Source organism: Lates calcarifer, linkage group LG7_1 (assembly GCF_001640805.2).
Source record: "Lates calcarifer isolate ASB-BC8 linkage group LG7_1, TLL_Latcal_v3, whole genome shotgun sequence".
Classification (NCBI taxonomy): domain Eukaryota; kingdom Metazoa; phylum Chordata; class Actinopteri; family Centropomidae; genus Lates; species Lates calcarifer.
Window position 1 is genome coordinate 11011971 of NC_066839.1, and position 24834 is coordinate 11036804.

Below are 24834 nucleotides of genomic sequence, written 5' to 3' on the forward strand. Positions count from 1 at the left end.
GCTAAGAAAAACCATCCTGTTAGAAACTGTCTCAGATTTTATTTGTCATATGTAGATAAAGAAAGAAGGTTAAAATTGCAACTTCACAGTCTCGGGTGTTGTCACACTTTCACGCTCACCTTCTTCTTTTCACATTTCTCTCGTCTTATTCTCACTATACTCCTCTCTCTCCACACTTTTTCTCACCTCTCCTCTCTCTCCTCGCCTCTGTCTTCCCTTTCTTCTCTCTACACAGAAGATGCTCCTGGAGTTTTCATGTTTATTATCTTGTCACTCTGGTTATAATCTTATTTTTTGTCCTGTCACTCTTTATCCTCTGAGCCTGCAGTTTCAAAGACGCTTCGGGCATTTCAGCTTTCATGTCAGGGTGGCACATGACATCTGCGTCTCAAAAACATGTCAGCTTAGGGAGTGCATGAAATGGAACTTGAGTACATTGTGCAGAGCTCTCATTGCAGTTTGCAGTGCACTGGTAGAAGGAGGCTTATTAAAAAGTGAGTCAGTGTGTGTTTGTCTAAGGGGAGCTGATGAAAAAGATTTAATTACCAGATACAGTGTGTTATTCTATTTATGCTGGGAAGGTGTCCAACCGTTTCACCTTTGGAGGAAATTGCTTGATTTGTTTTCTTCCCACCATTAAACTGAAGTCAACAGATCTGAAATAGCTTTTGCAAATAATAATCACCTGGTGTGCTTTAGTGTCAGGCTGATGGGTAATGCCCCACTGGACAATCAGCTTTACAACTTCTCACTTGTATTATGCTTATGCAGGATATTGCACCTATCTGCTGCTCCTAATAATTTACTGTAAAACAAAAGCTAAAAATAACCCTATTGCCCTAATGCTTTGATGTTTGTATGTGTTCCTCTGCACTGCAATCTACACTGCAGCAGGTAGCTCATTGGAACAATTCCCTAAACTAGAAGCAGTTTGCATACAAAGCCTTCAAGTGAGGAACAAACTGTATAAGAATTCCTCATTTTTCAGAGGGACTGCACAATGTATTCAAATATTGTTTTTAATTACAGACTGCCACTAAGTTTCCAGCACTGGATTTATGGAACAGATGGATACAAAAAGGCAGATACATCTGCATGTCATCTGTTTATTTTAAAGTAATACTAATACCATATTCTATTGAGACTAGTCTATCAAGGTTTTGGAAAGATTTGCAATGTGTAACAAAAAAGGTGATGATTACAGATACAGAATACATGAAAATGTGCATAAATACTGTATGAACACCAAAACACTAAAAAAGAGAAGGCATAGCATGAGCAGCAGGTATTTCAATGATTTACAGCAGAATAAATAAATAAGACTACAGTGATCAAAAAGCTTCTGCGTTACAATACAGCAGTATTCACTACTGGCATGATCTACATCTTAATACTGGTGTAGATAAAATGGAATTTAATCACACTGAAAAAAGTACTAACTATAGTATTTTCATAGTTATTCTATGTTATTAAAATCCTACCTTAATTTTATTGTCATGTACAGCTATTCAGCTCCCTAAGAAACTGCCAGGCTTAATTGCACATCAAAAATGTGTATTACAAAATATCTGCAATTCTGCAGTAGTTAACCTATGTTGACATTTAGTGCTACCAAGATCTATTTAAAAATAGAAATATAGCAACAATGCTGGTTAAACCAACATATTTCCCAAAGTTAAGTATCTACTAAACTCTTCTGTAGAGTCAGGAAGATGATATCACTCTATTACTATTACTGTTCAGGATTTTAATACAAATGAGTATGTAGCACCAAGTAACCCAGTGATAAATTAAAATGTCTAATAACTGCAATAAGTTACTATCGTATTGTTTAAGGCTGTGAACTTTGATTTGTCAGTCTTTCAAGGGCCCACAGATACAATCATACATTTATATTCTGGAAAAGTAAAAGAATACATTTGTAGGTATGCATGTCAGATCTGCTCTGCTGGCATGACTGTTAAAGGATACATGCTGCCACAGCACCTTTACGTTGCAAAGGATGAAATCTCTCTCTGTCTCATCACTTAACTTTAAGGGTGTTATTCTTCCTTCGAGGTAGCTCCTTCTGGACCTGACGGGCCCGCGTGCCTAATCCCAGAGACTGCAGAGACTCGGTGATGAAACGCTGCGTGGGAGAGACACACAGCATCACCAATAACTTGGCATCGCCACCTGGTGGACAAATTGGAGAAAGACAAGAGGAGATGTTGACAAAGAAAACATGATGTTTGTTTAAGTGTTTATATGTCTGTGTGTTTGAGAGTAGTGATGTGTGGAATCTCTCAGCTGGGTGGGACCATGGGGTTGAAGTAGACATAACGAGCATGGGTCCTAAGTCAAAGTACAGAAAGTTAGAGAGAGTGAGTGTGTATGTTTGTACCTCACCTATGGAATCCTGGAGTAGATGAGTCAGTTTGCTGTTCCTGTAGGGGACGTGCGGTCTCTGCTCGGCCAGAGCTCCCAGGACATCAGACAGAGCAGAGAGGCTGCGGTTTATACAGGACACCTCCCACAGAGCAGCACCCGAAACCCCAGACATACCTGATGCACACACACACACACACACAAACACATATATATGACCAACCTAAAGCTAGGTGATCTGCTCAGTGAACAGGATTTGGGTCCACTAGATTCAGTCAACTTTTTCCTGCATAAATAAAAGGTTAAATATGGTTAAAGACCTGCATCCTCAGCTTTGTTTGTACTGTGGGAACCTATCTGGATTAATCATTTGATATTTCATGATTCAGACTTTTAAAGAAAACAGAAACAAGCTGTGATTCAAGTGTTTTAAATCTGCACTAAGCAGCATATTCAGCTCAAAGTAACTCCAAGCAGTAACTGAAAAATGTTCACATTTAAATACCAAATACTTACATAGCAAATTTGTCAAGTCATCAATCTCTTGTTTACTAAGACTGCCTGTCAGATTTATGAAGCTCTATACAAAATTATATAGTCATAATTTTTGATGAGTTCAGCTTTCTTATACTGCAGCAGACTCTGCTGTTTAAGAGTTGATTTTTTGCTTAATAATTAGCTCATCAGAGCAGAGATGTGTAGCCACTTGACACTTGAATTTCATTTTTAGCAGCAGTTTATCTATAGCATCTCAATTAGGCATATGCCTAAAGCCCCATTTTGCAATTTGGCGTGATAAGGGGTTTATTTTCCACTTAAATCTTTCCTTCTTGCCTGGTGCATCATAAAACACTCAGGCACCAGTGTTCCTATGCAGCCTACAAATTCTAAGAATATCCATAAGCACTGAGCTAGTCTTACCAACACACTCACTCCCTGCCAGGTCCACCAGCTGCAGCTTGGTCCTGAATGGAGTCTGTGAGATACTGTGCCTCGGGGAGGGACACGGGGAATGTGAAGGTGAAGGGCAGGGAGAGGAGGCGGTGCTTGCAAAGAGTTCGTCAGATGAGTGGCGGGCAGCAGGGTTGGCACGGCGACAGCGTGGACTCCACCACTCCTTCTGGGGGGAGCGTTGCATGTCCTTCTTGGCACTCTGTAGCCTGCGGGCTGAATGGAGGAGTAGTAAAGTCACAATGCAGGAATATGTGGTTTTCAGGCATCATTTATGCTGATGTGAGTCTGGGAGTGTGTGTATGAATGCGTCTCACCCAGAGCCAGTGCATTGGGGCTCTTGGAGGAAATGGTGAGGGTTACAATGAGATGAGAGCGTGAGGAGTCAGTATGGACAAGAGTGGGACAGTGAGCCCTGAGTTTCAGAACACTGAGGATGATCTGCATCACCTCAGAGGTGCTACACACAGGCCTGTAAAACATACAGAGAAAATTACTTAAAAATTAACTACATGCACCATTAGCTGACATTTTATTTGTTAAGTCAGCTATAATCAATATTTTTTACATTAACACTCAATCAAAATCAAAAAAACAATGAGCTAAATTAACTTTATTAAGCCTCACAGATCTGAGAGCATTTGATAAACTTTTCATATTAAAAAAGTATTGATTAGTGGAGCTGCAAAAGAACTGCTCTGCCAATACATAACTATTTCATAAAACTAGCAATATAGCTGCTAAATGTCATCTTTTAGACCCTTCATAATGAAGCACAAATAAACACTATCTGCAAACAGTCGCCTCAGCTCCAGCAGTACTCACTCATATGTAAGGGAGGTGACCTCGCTGGTACCAGAGGAGGTGGTGATGACATCCCTGCGCTGGCCGGCAGCTTTCCCCTGCTCATCTTTTGCCAGCAGGTCAAACACCTCATTGTTGTACACCTCCATCACTGACACCTCCACTGTGTGGCTCTCTGCAGGCTTCTCAGAGATCAGCCTGGGTCACACAGCAGGAACAGATACACAACATTGGACAGTTCAAGAAGAGAAAGGGTCAAAAGACAATTAGTCTATTCCAGCTCTCAGTGCACGTTGCAAATTAATTTTTATGATACATTAATTTTTATGACACAATAGACCAACTATACTATAGTTTTTATCTCTAACACTAAATTGAAGGCAGGGGCAGAGCACAAAAGCATACTTTCCTCTTGAATTTAGTCATTACATGCTGCAAATTCTACTGAAAACAAATGTATACACAGTCAATTCTCTCTCACCGAAACAGCTCAGCAGCAGCCTTGGGGATAATACCCTGCTGTGCCTCCTGCTGCGTCCTTGAGTGCTCCTCTAGTGGCTGGGATCCCATCATGGTGTGAGTTTTCCCACTGCCTGTCTGTCCGTATGCCATGATACAAACATTATAGCTGCGGGGGAGGGAGAGAGATGACATTAATTTAATTCAGTATTATGTTTGACATTTATCTCGTTCAATTTGCTCTTCATCTGAAACACCACATTTACGCAGGGTTGAGTTTAATGAGGACAGCTGAATGAATACACTTGAATGACATGTTATTTGATATGTTATTTGTTTGTATTGTTGTATTGGCACCTACCCGTCCAGAAGGGATGTGAGGAGTGGCTTTACTTCCTCAAACACAGCATCCTGGGAATCCTCTGGTCCATGAACCCTGGGAGAGACAAAAGTTCCACAGTGACTTATTGCCAAAAAAAAAAAAAAAAAAAGTAAAGAATCATATTGTAATGTACATGCCATTGTGTCAGTATTTTACCTCTCATACTCAAACATCTTGTTTTGCACTGGCATCCCAGTCTTCAGGCAATTCACCATCACCGTGTCCTGAGAACACAAATAAGGAATAATAAAAAAAAAAAAATAGAACACTGATGCAGGTTAGCATCAACCAAATCTAATCTAATGTAAAAGTCTGTGAGACTCACATCACTGATTGCATAGACTACTTCCTCTGATGATGCAGGCCTAACAGAGAAAAGGACAAGGATAACATTGGATTATCAAGCAAAGAAAAACTGCCCTCATGCATAATTTATCATATTGTATTTTACAGTGTGCACATATGAGTGTGTGTTGACCCACCCTGATCCAGAGGATGAGGACTGGATGTGGTCAAAGGGTAGAACTGGTCGCACCCTGCAGTGAACTCTGATGTTACCTCTAAGCTCCTGTACCAAAACAAAGAACAACAAAAATCATTGGCAGATTTGTTAAAGTTCTTTGTGTGTGTGTGTATATATATATATATATATATGATCTGCCACCCTAGACATATGATCTGGCCCATATGGCAATAAAACATCAGTCCTCACCACCAGTGTGTTGTGAAGTTCTTTCCTCCTCTGCCTCTCTGCCCCGCACCTCTCCTTCTCCTCCTCCAGAGAGCGCTCCAGAGCTGCGACACGAGCCTGCAAGTCTGTGTGGGGAAGGCAGAAAGTTAGTGGAAATAGCTTTCAAAAGTTTTTTTTTTTTTTTTTTTTTTTAAGTCATGGACTGTGGTTAAAGTTGCCTTTTTGACATCTTTAAGCCAAGATCAACAAACAAGATTGGCCATCAGCCATTTGGTGTGCAATCTGGTGCAGTGCAGTGTAAAACTCAGACAGTCTTAAGGCGGACAGTTGAATGAATGAAATCTGTGTCAAAATCAACTGCAAAGCCAGAGGCATCTGTTCTCTGGTGTAGATCTCTGAATTCAGGCCAAGTCTTTAATCCTGTACACACACCTGGCAACAAACACTACCATTCACACAAAGGACAGGCTGAGACATTCAAGAATAGCCTGGGTTGAACATAAATAGAACAGAACAGTGTTGAGTGACCAGGATATTTTCCCTGAAATTTCACGGTAGCAAAACAGATCGAATGTCCTCGTTGTGGGATATTACTTTACTTCAAAAGCCTTCAGAACATTAACTGACTGTGTGCTGTTGATTTATTTATTCTGTTCTTTGGCATGTTCTCAGCAAACTTAGTTTAATGCAGGAGACAGAGTATAAAAACATCTGAGTGCTGTCAGAATTTCAGTTTCCCAAACATGTTTAAAACATAAAAACAACTTCAGGAAATATTTTTTCATCTGAGTTCGACACAATTATTCTAAGATACTCATAACTCGAAGTACTGAATAGAAACCTGGCCAATTCTCAAAAATTGACTGTCAAAGGTTTTGGAGTGCCACATATTGTAGCTAATTTATGACCGATTTCCATTTAACAGCCTACCACACAGTCTCTGCAATTCTATAAGTCATGAAAAGTCCATGTCCATCCTGTAAAATAAATTAATAACACATTAACAGCCCTACAGTGAAGAACAAACAATTATAGACAAAGTAGCAAATAAAGTTCAACATACATACATTATAGAAAAAAAAATCGCACAGCAGTTTAAATTCCTAGTATCAACCGGAGAGAAAATATTCTGTATTCAGTGCAGGTAAATCTCTACATTCTTCCTCAACTCTATCAACTGACATCAACAATAAAAGGTCAAGAGAAGCCACTTTGTTTGTAGCAGCTTGTAGTATTATGCACTGGACAGCATGTGCTCAGGCTTACAGTATGTGTGCCAAAGCATTTGACAGGAACGTCAGAGCCTGGATGACCAGCTGACATGCGAGACAGCGTACAACAGAACAGTCAACCTTGGACAACCTCAAAGGGAGGGGCGAGAGAGAGGAGGGGAGGAACAGCGTGAGAGGATTACCAGCACACGCACCCTTATGGAGATATAGCCGGGCACAAAACCTGTAAGCCACTTCAGAATGGTCACACCAATGAGGTGAATGAGTGAGAAGAAAATAAAAGTTAGAGGTATCTTCCTGCGTATGACACCTTCAAAGATCATTTAAAAAACACACAGGGACGAGCATTGAACTCAAATGTTGTCTCCTTACCTTCAAAGTATTTCTGCAAAGTCATCACAAGAGTTAAGAAGTACTCAGTTTGTTTTAATTTAAGTGGACCACCCTACTTTTGGGCATGGGTGTTACAGGGTTACTCTCACTTTGTGATCAATCTGTGATATCTACAAATGTGGACATTTGTAACAGGCAATTGTCTATTACATCATCATTCTAAATATTGGTTTCAGTCCCAAAAAACTAAATGTCCTAACTCGTGCAATGCCACAATGTCCTGTTATTCAGTATTTGGTACCTTTAAACTGGAAACTACCACAGCTCAGTGTTAAGGGCAGAGTGTAAGTGCCCTAAGATGCTGCTCCTCTAATGGCTACCTGTGATGTCCAAATTTGGATTTGGACTCCAAACTGCCAAGATGGTGCCAAGCAGTAAATATAAACCCCAGCTTCAAAACACTCCTTCAGACACCTAACCTACAGATGATGTCAAAGTTACTACATGGATGTTGACCCATGGCTCTGCTCACTCAGATACTTACTCTGAACCTCGTCTCCATGGTGACCGTTAAGGGAGGAGCTGGCTTGCTCTACTTTCTCCAGTAGCTTCTTGCTCTGTTCCTCCAGCTCAGTGGCAAAACTCACATATACTGCAAACACTTCACTCAGGTCCTGCTTCACAGCCTGCCACAAACACAAACAAAAAGAACATTCGAAGTGTGTAGGCTCTGTGTGAGTCTATTCTTTGTTGTATATGCCTTTCTGTGTTTCCATAGAACCTGCTTATCTTTATTCTGGATGGTATGTGGTAAACAAAACATACAGAGACAACTCAAAATCTACCATGCGCGTGTGCGCATGCGCGCGCACACACACACACACACACACACACACACACACACACACACACACACACACACACACACACTCTCATCTCAAGGCATTTGTACCTGAACCTGAGACAGGAGTTTGGCCAGGGCTGTCTGGGTTATATTCTGTGCATCCCTCTGGTGCTGATGGTTCAAGGCCTTGCTCTCCTCCTCCTGGTCCCTACGTAGTTTCCCCAGACACTGAAAAGGATATAACATGAACATACTTGTTCTGCACCACTGCTCCACTTCATTCTTACTTTATGCCATGCTAAAGTATGACTTGCAGCTGAAATACGATTATCCCCCAATTGTATCATGTGATGCTTAATTGCAAAAAACTGAGTTTAAACACAAAGGCCTGTTTGTTTGTCAACTGTTGAAAACATAGAGACCAATACATTTCTCTAATAGATGGATTGGTCAAATGTGCTGTGCCACTCCCAAAATGTTGAGAGAATATGCAACACGCCTTATCCCAAAAACCTGTACAGTAATAGTATAAAAATTGAACGTATGTTAATGTTTGCTCATCATTTGTGGGACATTACAGTTTTACATACTATAGATTGATCTTTCTAGCAGGTATTTTGATATGCCACCAGAAAAGCACATTAATGGTGGCTCTGTTCAATTTGATAGGTCAAACAGGTCATGTCAGTGAGACACCATGTTCAACTCCAGAGCTGGCATTGTTCATTATTATTATTACATATACCTGTGCTTTTCCAGCTATGATATGTCAAACTATTCCCAATAAAAGAGCCCCATGAATTCCAATTAGACATCCAACATCAACATCCAAATTAGTCTGTCCTGTAATGTGCCTGAATTATCATAATTTATCAGAGACACAGAGAACTTTCAATTAAGTGGCCAGGCCACTAAAAGCCTCACACATGTTTGGTGGCATCTTTGTCATACAGTGTACCAACCATCAACCCAAAGCAACTCTGATTATAAACTAAAGGTATGAGCCAGCATTCTAGGTGACACATGGACTGAAATACCAGTGAAATAAAGATCTCAGAATGTTTATTTGAATCTTTCAGACCAGAGTGATCTCTGTCCACTGCAAAAAGTTATTCCCATACTGCACCAGCGTCATTACATTGTGTGTTGAACTGCTTCTAAACATATTCCAGTGTCAGCAGTTGGCCAGGTGTAAAAAGCTGCTGAAATTAAGCCAAGTGTCAACAACATACACACACTTGGCACAAAAAAAGTAATTCAGATAAAACACAGTCCTTAAATATAATCGACACAGGTCAGGCAGAATAGAATAAGCCTGTAGGTTTAAGCCTCTACCTGTAAGAGATGAATGGCAGAAATCTCCTTACCTCTGCAAGTCTTAAATGAAGAATAGCATTCTCTGTCTCCAGCTCCAGTATTCGCTCCTCTTTACTCTAGAAACAAAAATACTTACAGTATATCTCAAGTGTACGTTACAAATATTGTGTGCATTAAGTACTGGATGAAGCTAGAAGTCGCTAAACAAATTCTCAGACTCAAATAACTTCATAAAACTTAATTCAAGTGTAATTTACCCTCAGTTTGTGCTCCAGCAGATGCACCTGATGCGCAAATATCTGGTCACGGTTAATAAAGAGAGGCATTTTTTCCCCTCAAGAAGAGAAGCAGAGAGTTAGCAGAGAGGAGAATATGTAGCCTCGTCCCTTTCCTTTTCAGCTGATCAAGTCGTGTCCTCTCAGGTCAAATAATCCGATTAGGGGCGGTCAACAACAACTCTCTCAACTCTGATCACCTGTCTGCGTTTGTGAGAGGAGGCAGCCTCCAGCCTGAATGATTAAAAAAGGCAGGCGAGACGACCATTTTACCTAACTCCTGACAGCGAAGTTCAGTCTAAAAGTCGCATCCAAATATTCATAAATAAATTGCTCATCTTTGTTTGGCGGCTGTTATCGAGAATCCCTGTCTTTAATTAGTGTATAATGCGTTCAAATCACGTTTTCGTGAAAATCAGCACGACAGTATTTTAAGTTGTAGCAGGAAGACGCGTCCTCTGCACACAGGTGTTGTTAATTAATTTGGGAAGTATTTAGTAACCGACAGAGGGCAGCAAAGCCTCTGCGGAGTGATGTGGCACAAGGAAAAAATAAACATTGCGAAGAAGAAAAAACACTTCCGTACAGTCAGAGTTTACTTCAGCCAGCCTCTCAGTAGTGGGACCCGTAACAAAATGGCTAAACAAAAAGACAAAAGGCGAGAGAAAATCAGCGTCGCCACGGAGGTGAGACTTTTCTTTGCGTTTGGCTAGCTAGTAGCTCTTTAGCCAACACTTGCTAAGCAATATATCTCGCGTTAACCTCGCGTTCAGCCAGTACACGTCATTCATTCATTTGTTCATTCGCTCACCCACTGTGGCTAGTCACGCACATCACCTGTAAATACTGTTTTGTAGATTGACCGTTTGGAGGAGCGACGGGCGCGTTGCCAGGACAACCTGGAGAGGGCGGAGTTCAGGAGCAGGAAGGAGAAGCTCTCTGAAAAGGAGAGGTGAGGATGGTGATGATGGAGAAGGAGATTGACAGTTTAAAAAAATAATTTTTCGAGTCTGTCTTAAAACAATATTAGACTTTAGTGGCAAAGTGCTGGATCCATCCTAACTTATCTTTCTTATTGTGCCGCTTGTTTTTGTCTCGTCCTTTCTGCTCCATAGGCAGGAACTGGAGGATGAAATGGCAATCATGAATGAAAGGGTGCAAAAGTTAGGTGAGTCTATACACTTAAATTGTTATTCATAGCTTTAGATTCCCCCTCACCAATATCAATACTGATAGAGATACTTATTATTGTTAAAAGTAACCAATATACTATCATGTAAGGGAGATAAATGTGTCATGAAAAGGATGGACATGTCAGTAGCACACATTAATGCCTGCACACCAATTTATTTTTCCTTTCTAGACAAGGAGCTGGAGACCTTACGAGGAGAAAATCGGAAGAACATGCTGCTGTCAGTCGCTCTGCTTGTTATCAGTGCTCTATTTTACTACATGTTTTTCTACAATGAAGAAGACTCATGATACCACCCAGAATCTTAAGGGGACATATTTCTCTTCAAAGAGCAACAGCCTCCACACACATGAAAAATAGCTGAAAAGCTGTGTGGATGAAATACCTCAATTCTGCCTCTAGATGGCATCATTTCATTTTCTTTGTCTCATCTTATCAAACTGGTTTTAACCTGCACAGTCCAAAACCCCACCACTGAAACTGGAAACTGGTAACTGGTGTTTTAACCATGTTTGAATACTTATTAATGGCCTGTGCTTCCTTCGTCATGATCTCTCTGTCAACTGAATATGACTATTTCAACAGCATTTTTGACACTTTGACATTTGGATAGTTATACCCGGCTATGAGATGACAAACCTGCATGCTGGACATCTGCACACTACTGCAGGTGACCAGGATTGTATCACCTGTAAACCATCACTTGTAACACATACTGTATAAGGTGAAGTAAGCGAGCATCTGTTGTCTTTTCCTCAGCTTGTACACAGTCACAGTTTCATTGCTGTGTAAAAAAACCTTACTGTTTATTTTGATATTCAACATGAAGAGAAATTGAGATACAGCTTGTCACTTAAATAACCAAGTTTGCCTCATGGCACAAATGGACCAATGTAATATTGCAGCATTTTATATAATATACAGAAGAGACACTTGGTGCCAATCAAGACTGCCATATAAATAAATATACAATAAATAATAGTGCATGAGCCACATATTGTATATGTACATGTCAGACAGTTAAATGGATGGAAATGCTACTGCAAGTAAGGATCTATTTGCTTTTCTTTGTTAAGTGAGCTTTGTGTCTTGTTCATGGATTTACACAGGACCTGAAGAATGTATCTTTTGTTTTCATGACACACTAAAGCAGCTATTCACCCATCTCGTAACAAGCACTTAAAGACGTTAAACATGTTCACAGACGTCTTTATTTCAGTACAATTAAGAAGAATGGGCATATTTATCTGTTATTAATTTATTATTATTATGTTTTTTCATGAACATATTAAATGCTTGTTATGTTCATTATCTGTAGTGCATTTTAAAAACACAACACTTAATTATATATATATATATATATATATATATTGGGAGTAGAGTTCATTAGATGAGTCACAACTTTAACAGAGGCCCAAATTTGTCATACCTGGTTGTATCATTTTAGAATGAGACTCATGGTTCTCTCTAAAAACATCAAACCAGACCAACAAATAATACGTCAGAAGTACGAAGGGACGACACTTTTTAAATGTGATTTCAGTGGGTGAGAAAATGTTCTGATCAGAAGGTTCATTGTTTGACACTGGAGACAGATTTAGAGGAGGAGTCATTTTCACCAATGGTGTGATTAGTGTGGCACTAGAGGGAAGTCCAAGGATAAGACTGCGCTAAGTCTATACTGTAAGGCCTTCCCTCAGTTCTGAGAGTATAAAAAAACAGTCCTGATATTGATTCTCATTGCTTTGTCTATAATGACTGTATCTTGCAGTTATACACAACCCAGTAAATCGATGAGTGGTATCCCATTATCTGTCACTATTGAAGCCTAAGAAACATTTAATTTTCTTTTCTTCTCATTCACCTAACCCTTCTCCTAAACTCTTATATGTATCTTCAATTTCAGGTTCATTTTTTTGGAAGAATTTGCAGTTTTATCGTAAAAGATTTCAGTGATTACTTGTGCCAGTGTCATTACTACATTCAGTCAGTAGCTTATCTACCTGGTCTGAAACCTATATAGTTTTCAGTTTTGGGTGCAATCCAGCTGGTGGTTCTCATAGAGGTCTTCGCTTTTATTTCTGTTCTACATTCATAATCATTGCAAATAATTAAACAGTAGTTTTATAGTTGTGGCCTTTCCCATCTCCAGCTCTGGCCTCAGTTTCCTTTGTTCTAATTATACGACACACAAGTTCTGCTTTTGTGGGTATGTACAGCAGGAGGACAGGAACATGTCACTTGCCGATGTGTTTCAGTGGTTTTTGGACTAAGTCTATGGCACAGAGGAATAAGTTATGTCCGATGACACTTAGGATCAATAAATTAAGAAATTAGGGTTTGGTCTTTTTATGTGATTTGTTGACAATAACAAAAATATAGAATCAGAATCATCCCTTTTTTGCTTTGGATGCAAAAAGGAGGTCTTTTGTTGTGGTGGGAAAGTTCAGGTCAAATGTATGACAGGACAGCTCAGCAAATAATTGTTTGTGTGCCCTCCCTCCCACACGCTCTATTATCTCCAACACAGTCCACCTCACACCTACACACACTCATTCTCTCATCCCCAGATAAAACAAGTGTAAACAATCCCATTATGCAACTCCTCTGTGGGATTTAAATGCTGATTATGGATACTGCACTAAGTTTGAATACTCATTTTCACATTGTGTTTGATATTATTGCTCAGTTAAAACTGAAAATTAACCCTTTACAGGTGAAAAGCAACAAATTCACAAATTGGTCTAAATATTTTGATGCGTGACACTGTTGTTTAGTGCTTCAGTTTTAATTATAGTTCTGAATTGTTTTTAGGCCGTTTCTTTTGAATGTAATATGAAACTTATGGTCATGTACATTCAGATTCTGACCTTGTGTGCAGTTTCACTTTTCATGACACAGCATGGCCTTAAGTTTTGAAAGTACATGACTCACAAAAAAAAGAAGGAAAAAAAAAAGAGCCAGAATTGGCCTGTCTGAGCACCAAAATGCCACATGTCACTTTGAATTGTTTGAGCTCACCAAGAACAAGTGGAGGTTCAGAGCCTGCACTCAGGTCAGGCGTCATTATATAAGTTTTTCAACAGTTGTTTGGTTATGTCTTCAGGTGCTGAACCTGTCGTGCTGCCCTTTTTGGTCCAGTTCACTTGAGTCAAATGACATAACAAAGTTTCAGATGTTTGGTCATATGTCGGTTGAATTTTGTGTTTATGATGTATGTGGCACACAGCTAAATGTGTATCCTTTTAATTTCCTAATTGAAAAAGGTAAAGTTTTGCCCCTTCTAATACCTACTGAAATGTGTGCAGTGAAGTCCATGATTATTTAAAACCATGACACATCTTGAAATCACTCCTGCCATCACACTCTGTCTGCACTTGTAAAAGCATCTTAAGCCTATTCCTCTGTATGTGCCAACAATAAAGCAGCTAATAGTAAGGGGATAAGTCATCATGCTCAGATACTAATGCAAGTCATATTCCTGAGTCCTGAGGCTGATCATGGCTGCATTCATCCACTCCACACCTAATTTCTACATTAGTCATCATAGCTGCAGTCAGAGTGGTGATGAATCTCTTAATAAGTAAATAAGAGTTTCTCTTGAAAAGATGATGAGAGCAGAGTCAAGAGCGTAATGGGTGTAATTTGTGGCCAGGGGGAGAGTTAATTTTGTTACAGAAGTGGCTTCTTAAGAACTGATCTGTCGGGCTTTGAAGGTTACACCACTCTGTACTGTCCTGACTGGAGCAGTAGGGTTCAGTGAGTGTGTGGGAGCGGATGGGAGTATCAGGAAAAGGTGAGCTGATGGCAGGTAATGAGGCTGAATAAAGGTGTGAATGATGGAGAGCCAGACCTGTGGAAGTATCAGAAAGTAAGTGAACTGGCTGCAGCTACATTCAGTCTTGCACCAGGACATAAAACTGACACTTTCAGCCTCAGCAGTTTTATCTGCCTTCTTTAAAAAGATTTCATTCATTATTGAAAAGAAATTCATTCAAAGCAAAGCTGAGCCCACAGCATGTTTGAATAATTGAAATAATGCTTTGGTCAATTTGATTCCAGTCGCAGAAATGGAGGCTAAATAGGGTCAAAAGCACTCAAAATTAATTAAGAACTAATGTGGCTTCAATGGACCACTTCCCTCTAAATATCATACCACACAAATAGAGACATACACAGTTTTGCTGACAACATAATTACAAATGTTTGTTGACTATCATTTCCTTCCTACCTCTATTACACATTAAAACAATAAACAGTCATTTATAGCCTGTAGAGCCCATTCAGAAAGATCAGAAATTAATACAGAGATAAAGACAGACAGTAACCGTCTGCTGACCCTTCACCACCCACCTGCAGTTTGTCTTATCTAGTGCAGACAGGTCTCATGGTAATGTGGTTGAACAAGGGTTAGTTGGCCTCATGAAACCTTATGATCTTCAAGCACATTCATCAAGGTATAGAGATCCTCTGTTATTGGTTCTCTATCATGAATTTGAATGAATATTAAAAACAAAAATCCCTCTATACCCTTGAAGACATTGGACTGCTGCACTACTGTAGTTTGCTTTATCACTGTTCTTGTTTGCAAACCAATCTGGGATTTGAGTTCATTATCAGGGGTCAAACAACCACAAGCAAGCTCAAACACTGATTACAAGTTTATACTCTAGGTAAGAAATAACGCGTGTTAGCTTATTTTGCATGCATTTATTTATTCACCTTGTATCTATTAATTCAGAGCTGATACACTTATACTGTACACCTGGCAATGTTTATAGTGGTGTTCATGGGTTTCAGCAAGCTATGTTCAGTAATACTCCACACGAAAATTTAAATCACTCTGAAATGGGGTTTGAAAAAACTGCTTTTTACTTTCTATAAATATATTGAAAGGACCCTCAATTAAGAGGGGACAGTCTGCTCTTTTTATGTGTTTAACTTCTTCAAGCAAACACAATTAGGAGGTGCAAGTACAAAGCTAAAACCTCAAATAGTGTGTTTCCATTCGCAACGCTTATTAAGCTCATTGTACCTTGAAAAATGTCCCCCGCCACATCACACAATGTTTTTCTGAGAAACCAGAGGTCCTGTTCCCTGGGCCAGGTTTAGGGCTGGCCTCCCTCTCTGTCATAAACATACTCACAGTCAGGTACACACACACATACACACGCACACACACACACACACACAACATATACAGTACACAATACAGACATCATACAGGCAGCACATGCACACCCACCCACAATCTGGTAAGTCACTCATGACAAATCCTTGCAGGAGCTGGGCTACTAACAAGCACACTCATACAGTACAGGCCTGTGCCAACACATGCACACGCATACTCACACACACACACACACACACACATTGGTGTTTGAACAGGCCACAGGCAGAAGGACAAAGGCAAATGATAATAGCTTTTATTGCAAAGCAGATTTTATGCAGCTGATGTGGGCCTTGTCTGTGCTTTTCCAGGAGATAAAGCGTGTGTTTGTGTTTGTGTCTGTGCTTGTGTGTGTGTGTGTGTGTGTGTGTGTTCATCATGGTAAACCCCAGTGTCTAATAATCACAGTGTGGGCGGATCAATGGTTTTCCCTGGACACCGCAGTGCTCTTCACAGGGAGTCAGATCAGAAATTAATGCCACTATTGATTTTTGTGGTATGTCTATCTTTTCTTCTGCCATCTGCATCTCAAGCATTCCTGTGACATCACTTTCTTGTGATTATGAAACAACATCCCAGGAAGGAGGCAAAAGCCAGCGATTTGAGTAATTACACAATCAATAACACCAAAGCCTTTCCATCGAGCTAATAGCTAACTCAGTAATAGTAATGTTTCTATGGAAAGCATGTGCTACACCACTGTAATTAATGTTATTAATGAGGGAATCATTCAACTGTGTACTTTGGTAATTGCCTGGAGAGCTGCTCAGGTCTGCACTGATCAAGCATTACATAATTCAAACACTGCTACCAGCTCCTATTTAGTCTAATGGATGTAATATCAAAGTAAAGGTCTGTGGGTGAATTGCACTGTTGTTAATATTAACCTCTGAAACAAAAAAGACTCCACTTTGCAGCTGACACAGACTTAGAAATGTATTTCACAACATTTGCTTTGCAAAATAAGAGTTTGTAACTGCTTGGATTTTCAAGCATCAGATGTGTATTACTGGCACTGCTGAAAGCTCTAGTAATGCAAACAGATACAAGAAGATAAGTTGACAAATACATACAAGTATAGAAGCAAGAAAAAAGTCAAAAGTTGTGTCTTTATTACCTCCACGAGTAATAAGGTATGTGGCACCACATTTGGCTCCAGTAACAGCTGTCACGTGCCATGGAGGTGACTCAACAAGCAACATGTACACATGTGTCACACACACAGCTGTGGGTTGTATACCAGAGACTGCTAGGCAAACAATTAACTGACAATTGCACTTTGACAATGTTGGTGGACTCACAGGGGACAGATCTGGGGGGGAGGGGTTAAAATCGATGGCCAAGGCCAAGATTATCAGATTTTTACTTCTTACTACGGGACAAGCTCCAAATAACACTTAATCCCACACTTTCTGAAAAGCAGCCATTATTTTTCCTATATAGCCCTCTTGCAATATAATGGGCAGAATTAGAAAAGACCTAATAAATGTACCAGACTCTCCAGTTCTGCTCAGCTCTTTTGGTGTCTTTCAGCTCATTGTTTTGGTTTTTGGACCACAGTGGTGCTACTTTGATAGTAGAGCAATTGGCAGCCAAAAAGCCTGATATTTTCCTCCAGTGTGGATGGAGGATAAAAAAAACTGAAATAAAATTAATATGAATGAAGGAATATTAGACTTACATCTATCAAGTGGGCAGAAATTCTACTCCAAATAAATGTTAATGTTGATCGGTATGTGCTGAACGCGAAAATAGGAAACTGCTTAGGAAACATGAACTTAAAAGGTGATAACATATCAGTAATGTGTTAACTGCCCCGAAAAGTTGCCATGAAGTCCATTATTACAGGTGTAAACAGGTATTTTGCTGTCTGTAGTCTCCAAGGTCTAGACTATACTGTCACCTTGGACAAGAAACCTTTAAAATGCCACGTCAGCTGGGTAAGCTCCAGCTGCTGGTGAAGATTATGTGACGTGATCAAAAGCTCCAGAACAGCTGCTCAATGCACCTTGACATTGTTTTGTCAACTTCTGCTTCCTAGGTTAAGAATGATCTTTGATCAAGAATATTTTTGTTGAAAGCACATTAGGGTCGGCTCTGGCATCAAAAGGTGATTGTACAGGTGTATGTAGTGGATGAATGGTAACCAAACTTAAAACCTCCCCCATCTGGCTTGTATAACTGTCTATGACAAGTCTATAGTCACAGTTGTGCTGTAAAAACTAAGATTCATCAACAGTTTTCCAATGAAAGGTTAAGTCTTCTTATTTAGTGGCTGAGTTTCTGTTTTTTTCTGGTTGCTGGGTGCAATAACTGTGTGACCATTAAGAAGGGTGTTGCTGGAAAAGAGAATATCTATTAGCTGGAACTGGCTTTATAAGAAAAACAAAACCCATGTGCTGTGATATCTAAAAATCTCTAGAGGAAAAATAAACACACTTTTATACATCCAGTTTCCTTCAAGTGCAATTATATATGTGAAACTAACAGTTAATTTAATGAGCCTCATAAGTGTACTTTAGAAATGTGTCATTTAATAAATCTAAGCTTTAAACACTTTATATTTTAGCCTTTTGCCAGGAGCTACTGTGTCCAAACAGGTGGTTGCCTGCTCTGGAGGGTAACCAAAAGCAACATATGTTAAGGTGGAGAAAAAAAACAAAGTGAACAAACACGTCCTGCTCTCACAGCGGCCAGGCCTCAGCGTGCAGTCCATTAGTGGTCCTCAGCATCCCTCACCTTTCCCCTACTTTGTGATCAGCCTTAAACTGACTGAAGGCTTCGCAGCGTTCAAACCGCAGATCATTACGGTTGAGAGTCCACATGAAGAGCAAGTGCAATGACCCCTGTTTTGCTGCTGTGTGAGAGCTATTGTTGAGACAACAGAGACAAAATAAGAGCTAAATAATTTTTCATTTTCAAATCCAGCTCACCAGAGGCACACACACACACACACACACACACACATACCAAGCTGGACCCAGTATCATTACCTAATTCGTGACTAAAATCTAACTCAAAGATTCATGGTGCATAAACAAATCTGTATAAAAGAAATTTTGTGGTGTATGCTATACTGAATATATGGTATATATTATACTGTTCTACCTTATAAAGGTAGTTGCTCTACTTGACTCTTTTCTTCTGCACATATACACCTTATCTTACCAATAATTCATCTCTACACTGGCCATGTTCATATTAGCCTTCACCAAGTTGATACAGTTTGGCATGCATAAGGTTAAAGCTGGGTTGCTGCACACTGTAATATATTAAAATATGAGTAAGAGGAAATTCAAATCATTGTGTGGGAACATAATTGCAAGGGGATGGAAAACAGCTTTTGAGAGAACAGAAAAGTTAAAGGAAGCACAAAAGAGAATGGAAAAAACACTGCAGCTGAGGCCTTGTCTTCTGTAGCTGTTACATAAATGTCCGAATAAGCTACATTTCCTTTTTCTAACAGATTTAAAGTTGTGTTCACACTTTAACTGAAACACAAAAGAATCAAAAAGCACTGGAGGTGTGTTTTTATATTCATGGTGGAGTCCATTCTAAATACAAGAAACAACTAAGATCTTTTTCTGATATTTAATATCACTCAATTTGAGTTAATATAACGTGCAGATGTTATTTAATACTATTATTATTCTGAAACTAAGACATGTATTTAACATTTAAGGTGGTGTTCTGATGTCACTCTGTTGCAGCAATAATAGTCTTGCACGTAAAATTGTTTTTCAAGGAGAAGATATCTCTCTGTGTATCCAAACACACCTGCAGGTCTCCTGGTCGACAACAGTGTCCTTGTTCCTGTGGGGCACCGTGATGCCCCTCGACCAGTACCTGTTTAAACAGCCTGGCAGATAAACTGCTGTGTTTGTGGCTGCCAGGTTCATATGTCTTTACAGGGCATCTGACGGGGGGAGCAGACAGACTTATTATTACCTCTTCTCACTCTGTCTCTCTCTCTCTCACACACAAACACACACACACACATGCCTGCAGCTGCTTTACTCCTGACGCGTTATTGTGCGCTGATGAGACGAGGGCAGATAAGGCAACAGTCTAAACAATGTTTTTCATTTCCTGTGCTCACGTAGCAGAGTGCATCATATCTTATCAATGCAACCATATACCAGGGCTAATATGGAGTTACACAGATGATAAAATGCAAGAATAAAACGCTCATTTGACTTCCGCAGCATTGGTAGTTGGGTATACATGAGGTTTCATCTCATTTGCTCACCCTGAAGGGGAGGTAATCAAAGCCACATGGCACATGTTTTCACACGTTTGTGGTATCTCCCTATATCTGTCTGTCTGTCTCTCTCTCTAACACACGCACACGCAAAGCACTAAGCAAACAGGATTCAAATGTGTCTAGGTGTAAATTGAAGCTATTTTCCAGGGCAAAGTACTTGCTTTCTCAATGTGCCATTAGTCTCTTCAAACAGACCCACCTGCGCTCCGGAGGAAGAGGCTGGAACGAGGTGGATATATAAAAAAAAAAACCCAACCAAAAAAACACAAAAACAAGTCAGGTGTGACACAAGGACCTCCAGTCAAAGAAACGTGGTACAGTAAAGACACGTGCTGGAGCCACAGCTGTATTTTTTTTCCCCCTTTATTCCTCTTGTAGAAAATGTACATCAAAGACAATACAATACAAAATAGAAAAATGGCACACAGTACTCACAAGTTCAAACGTTTAAACACAATAAGGGCTATACAATACTGCTTTGGCATTTCAAAAAACATGGAATAAAGTGCAAGATTTTCCATTCCTTTTCTCTTTTTTAAATACATTCACAGGTTTGTTTTTGTCTTTTTCACAGGAGTTTCTTGTTCACAGCATTTCCAAAATCTCATCCTAACTTGTGTTGAGACATAGTAAAGTGCAGATACAGTATGCATGAGAGACATGTTTCTAGTATCACACCCCCTTTTGTGTTTGTAAAGCATTCACTGTCAACTGTAAGCAGATTGTCGATGGTCACGAGATGGTTTGTCTTTTTGCTCTCTTTTCTCTCTCTCTCTCACACACACACACACACACATAGAAAGAGCCCTAGCACCTCTTTTTAGACTTCACTTGGAGACCTGGACCTGTAGGCTCCGTTAGCCTGAAAGCAGCCACAGAGAAGCATGTAGATGGAGCGCTGGATCTCTGCGTTCCTGTAGGCGTAGATGATGGGGTTGATCATGGAGTTGTAGGTGGCCGGCAGCAGCGTGGCATAGGTGTACACCGAGGGATACTCCCTTTCGCCCACCAGGCAGTAGATGGCGAAGGGCAACCAGCTGGCGCCAAATGTCCCCAAGATGATGGCGAGGGTGGAGACCCCCTTCTTGGTGGCAACGTAATGCGACGTGGCGAAAAAGTGCTGCTGGAGGGCGATCTGGTGGGCGTGGTGGCACACGATCTTGCAGATCTTGAAGTAGAGGGTGAGCATGAGCACGAAGATGGCGAAGAAGGAGGTGGCCAGGAGCGTGACGTTGCTCCGGGTCAGGGGGCGGACGATGCTGCAGGAGGCCGGCTCGTCCAGGCAGTTCCAGCCCAGCACTGGCAGCAAGCCTAGGAACAGAGACACCCCCCAGGTCCCCAGTAACATCAGGTGCACATACTGGAGCGTCTTCTCCGAGAAGTATGTCAGGGCGTTGTAGAGGGAGAAGTAACGGTCCACTGTTATGGCCAGGAGGCTACTGATGGAGGCGGTGAAGGAGGCCACCAGGAAGCCTACAGTGATGAGGCTGATAGTCTCAGAGGAGATCACATACTGAAACACAAAGTTTAGGATTAATCCCATGCCGGCCAGCAGGTCCGCCTGTGGCCAGGCTCCCAATCAGCACGAACATGGGAGTCCTTAGTGTCGGTGTGTAGAAGATGATCGCCACCACTATGGCGTTTTCACAGGCGATGACGGTGCCGGACATACACAGCATGATGTCCCACGGGTTGATGGGGAAATCTAGCGGGGCGGTGGAGAACTCCAGGCTGCTGTTGTGCTCTGGAGACTCAGCCTCCATCCATGGGAGAGCTTCCCCGGCCACAGGAGTCACAGAGGAGTCGTTCACCACCAGCGACTCATTCATATCTCCACTCTGTTGTCCCTTTGTCCTGTGGGCAGGAGAAGAACAAGTAGATTGGTTTGTTAATGATAAAGTGAAGGAAAAAAAATCCTTCTCTCTTTTTAAGGAGGTCAAAAGTCAGGGTTGGTACATGACAGCACTAGTGGAGCTGGTAATGTTTCAACGTCTTGCTAAAAGACACTTGTGAGTTGCCAAGCAGTGAAGCTTAAACTGTCCAGTTACAGTAAGTCTACTCGCTTACTGAACACAAAATCTCACATAAAACAAGAACAAATAAGCAATGAAATTAAGTTTTTTATATGAGAACAAAGCATTCACCCTCATTCTGGAGTCATTTGTTGAAAACCAATCTGTCATGCAAAAGATACATAGAAAATCCACCTTAAAAAGATTTTTGTAACCGCTTTACTGGCTCAGTCTCAACTTGTGAATTTGAGTTTGACAGCTGAGAAACAGACGGTAGAGATGAAGTCATCTACAAATCCTGGAGCTGCTCCATAGTGAGTGAAAACTGAAACAACTCCTAAGACGCATTCTCTAGCAGTATTTCATAAATGAAAGCCCAACTTCCAAACTTAAACTCATTTGGATAGACTATCTAAAAACAACAGACAAACAAAATGAATTCAACTTTTACTGCTCCAGTTTGGAGCTTAGAGGAACAGCTGTCTGTTCGATGTTAAAATCACCGGCAAGTTTGAAGGTGGATTTTCATTTTTAAAGTTGTTGCAGTCTCAGCAAAAAGCATAGGAGCTGTCCGTGGTGCTGAAAGTACAAACTAAACGTCGTTCATATCATTAGTTTCCTTGTCTAATATCTTTTTTAAAATGATTTAAAGACTTTCATGAGGGTGATTGTGCTGCTTGATAAGCGCATAATGGTGAGAATACAGAAGTGCATCTGATTCTTCTAAATTATATCTGACTACAATATTGTTCCAAGGACTTCGCTCTCATAACTAGCACTCTGCTATTAAAATAAAACAATTGCAACCGATGCAAGTCATAATTTTAGTTTTTTTTTTTTTTTTTTTTACATTTTATCTTCTAAAGCATGATTTCTAGTCAGTTCAGAAAACCTTACCTCCGTGACAAAACGGTATCAGCTGAGGCTTTCGCTGAAATCAGAGCCCTGCGTCCGAGGGCAAAGCGTGAAAAAACAAACTCAGAAGGATGCAACGGTCGCCTCCTTTCTGTCGCTCCTGGGGACCCTGTGCGGTGAAGCCCTCGGTTTGGCTGTGCTTCCCACGCATGGGACAGACACCCAGGGCAGGTGTGGTGTGAAGCATTGGCCGGTGAGGAGGCAAGTGAACGTGAGGAGGAGGAGGTGGAGGGAGGAGGAGGAGAGGGGAACGGCCGAAGATCGCGCGAGGAAGGCTTTAAACCTGAGTGACGTCACGGCAGAGCGAGTGGAGAGGAGAGAGAGAGAGAGAGATGATGATGATGATGATGAAGCCAGACTCTCTCACTCTCTCTGGCATCGAGGCTCCTGTCGATTTCAGCGCTTGTTCACTAAGAAAATAAAACTACAGGTTGTTGCAGACTGTTCGCACCTCTCTCCTGGAACGCATGATGGATTCTGGTTTCAGGCAAACCCTTCAAGAACTTTGCCTTGAGCATGCATGGTCATATTTAGTGGGCTAAATGGTTTCTAACACACTATGATGCAGATATAAGGACAAGTGTTTGTTAATGTACAGCCTGTGTCAATAATTATAACTTCCCATATGATTATATGTTATTACAACTACAATATATGTGTTTTAGCTGCTATGTTGTCATTCATTATTTTTATTCACAAGCCTCCACCCATGAATACCCAGAGGAGGAGATATAGATGTTGACAAATACACTGACAAGCACTAATATCTTTCAAAGCTAAAATAGGAGGCTTACAGTCAAGTGTTATCAGTACATTTTTCATTTCATGTCATGTAGATTAATACCTTGAAAGCCTACGGTGCATCCCAGAGCTTTGCAATGAATAGATGGGGCGAGTCAACTTGTTTTAAACACCTGCTAATTTCACCTAATTTCCAAGGTTGCTTTAAGTGGAGAATCTGTGGAAAGTATTGGTCATCAGCTTCAGTTCAAAAAACAAACAAACAAAAACTACTAGTGCAAGGATCAACCTTACTTTTTTTTTTTTTTTTTTTTTTTTTTTAGCATCACGAATATGAACAAGCCCAACTTGGGTTTAGAGGTGAAGAGGTGTGTTTAGTTTGTTGCAACTTAATCGTGGACCTGCACACATAGTGAGGCCAAACAATTACCAGCTGAGCTGTTGTATTGATATACTAAACATTGTAGGAATTACTAATTGGCATTAAATACTGCTACAGACCTTACTCACAGCTGACAGTTTGACTTGTCCTGCAGCAGAGAGCACAGATGCAACTAATTTAATTGACAAGTCATAATTCATGTTGCAAGTTATTCCTGTGTTTAACAAGTCAAAAAGTCTACAGACAGAAAGTGGGAGAGAGTAACAGCAGGGGTGAGAGGATGGAGAGCAGAGAAAGAAATACTTTGAACCACCGTAATAGAGAGGGTGCTCATGTAGGTGTAACAGATGCTCTGTACAAAAAGAAAGGCTAACAAGCTAATACACTCTGGGAGAAGATCCAGGACACTGTAGTGTTGTGAAGGCAGATTAACAAGCTCGGTTCAGCACCTTGTACAGTGCTGTGTGTGTTTGTTTTCAGACCAAGTTGCCTTCCAGCCTGCA

At 40.6% G+C, this 24834-nt stretch overlaps 3 protein-coding genes across 3 annotated transcripts; 1 reads left to right on the plus strand and 2 right to left on the minus strand.

Annotated features, from left to right (window-relative positions):
- Nucleotides 1–1090: 1090 nt before the first annotated feature.
- Nucleotides 1091–10186, minus strand: kif25 (kinesin family member 25). The gene is made up of 15 exons (XM_018694525.2): nucleotides 9638–10186; nucleotides 9431–9496; nucleotides 8172–8291; nucleotides 7764–7905; nucleotides 5676–5779; nucleotides 5446–5531; nucleotides 5289–5328; nucleotides 5120–5187; nucleotides 4943–5017; nucleotides 4604–4750; nucleotides 4144–4320; nucleotides 3636–3790; nucleotides 3289–3534; nucleotides 2389–2544; nucleotides 1091–2175 (listed from the first exon to the last, which is right to left on the minus strand). The coding sequence occupies exons 1-15, from the start codon at nucleotides 9704–9706 to the stop codon at nucleotides 2024–2026; spliced, it is 1803 nt and encodes a 600-aa protein (XP_018550041.1). The 5' UTR covers nucleotides 9707–10186; the 3' UTR covers nucleotides 1091–2023.
- Nucleotides 10187–10195: 9 nt separating this feature from the next.
- On the plus strand, nucleotides 10196–11922 carry ccdc167 (coiled-coil domain containing 167). The gene is made up of 4 exons (XM_018694571.2): nucleotides 10196–10341; nucleotides 10513–10607; nucleotides 10771–10823; nucleotides 11019–11922. Exons 1-4 carry the CDS (start codon nucleotides 10291–10293, stop codon nucleotides 11135–11137), a joined length of 318 nt encoding a protein of 105 aa, XP_018550087.2. The 5' UTR covers nucleotides 10196–10290; the 3' UTR covers nucleotides 11138–11922.
- Nucleotides 11923–20644: 8722 nt separating this feature from the next.
- On the minus strand, nucleotides 20645–23869 carry LOC108895656 (G-protein coupled receptor 6). The gene is given in 3 exon segments (XM_018694555.1): nucleotides 20645–21842; nucleotides 21844–22135; nucleotides 23191–23869. Coding segments are annotated over 2 exon segments (1008 nt in total). The 5' UTR covers nucleotides 22111–22135; nucleotides 23191–23869; the 3' UTR covers nucleotides 20645–21101.
- Nucleotides 23870–24834: the final 965 nt, after the last annotated feature.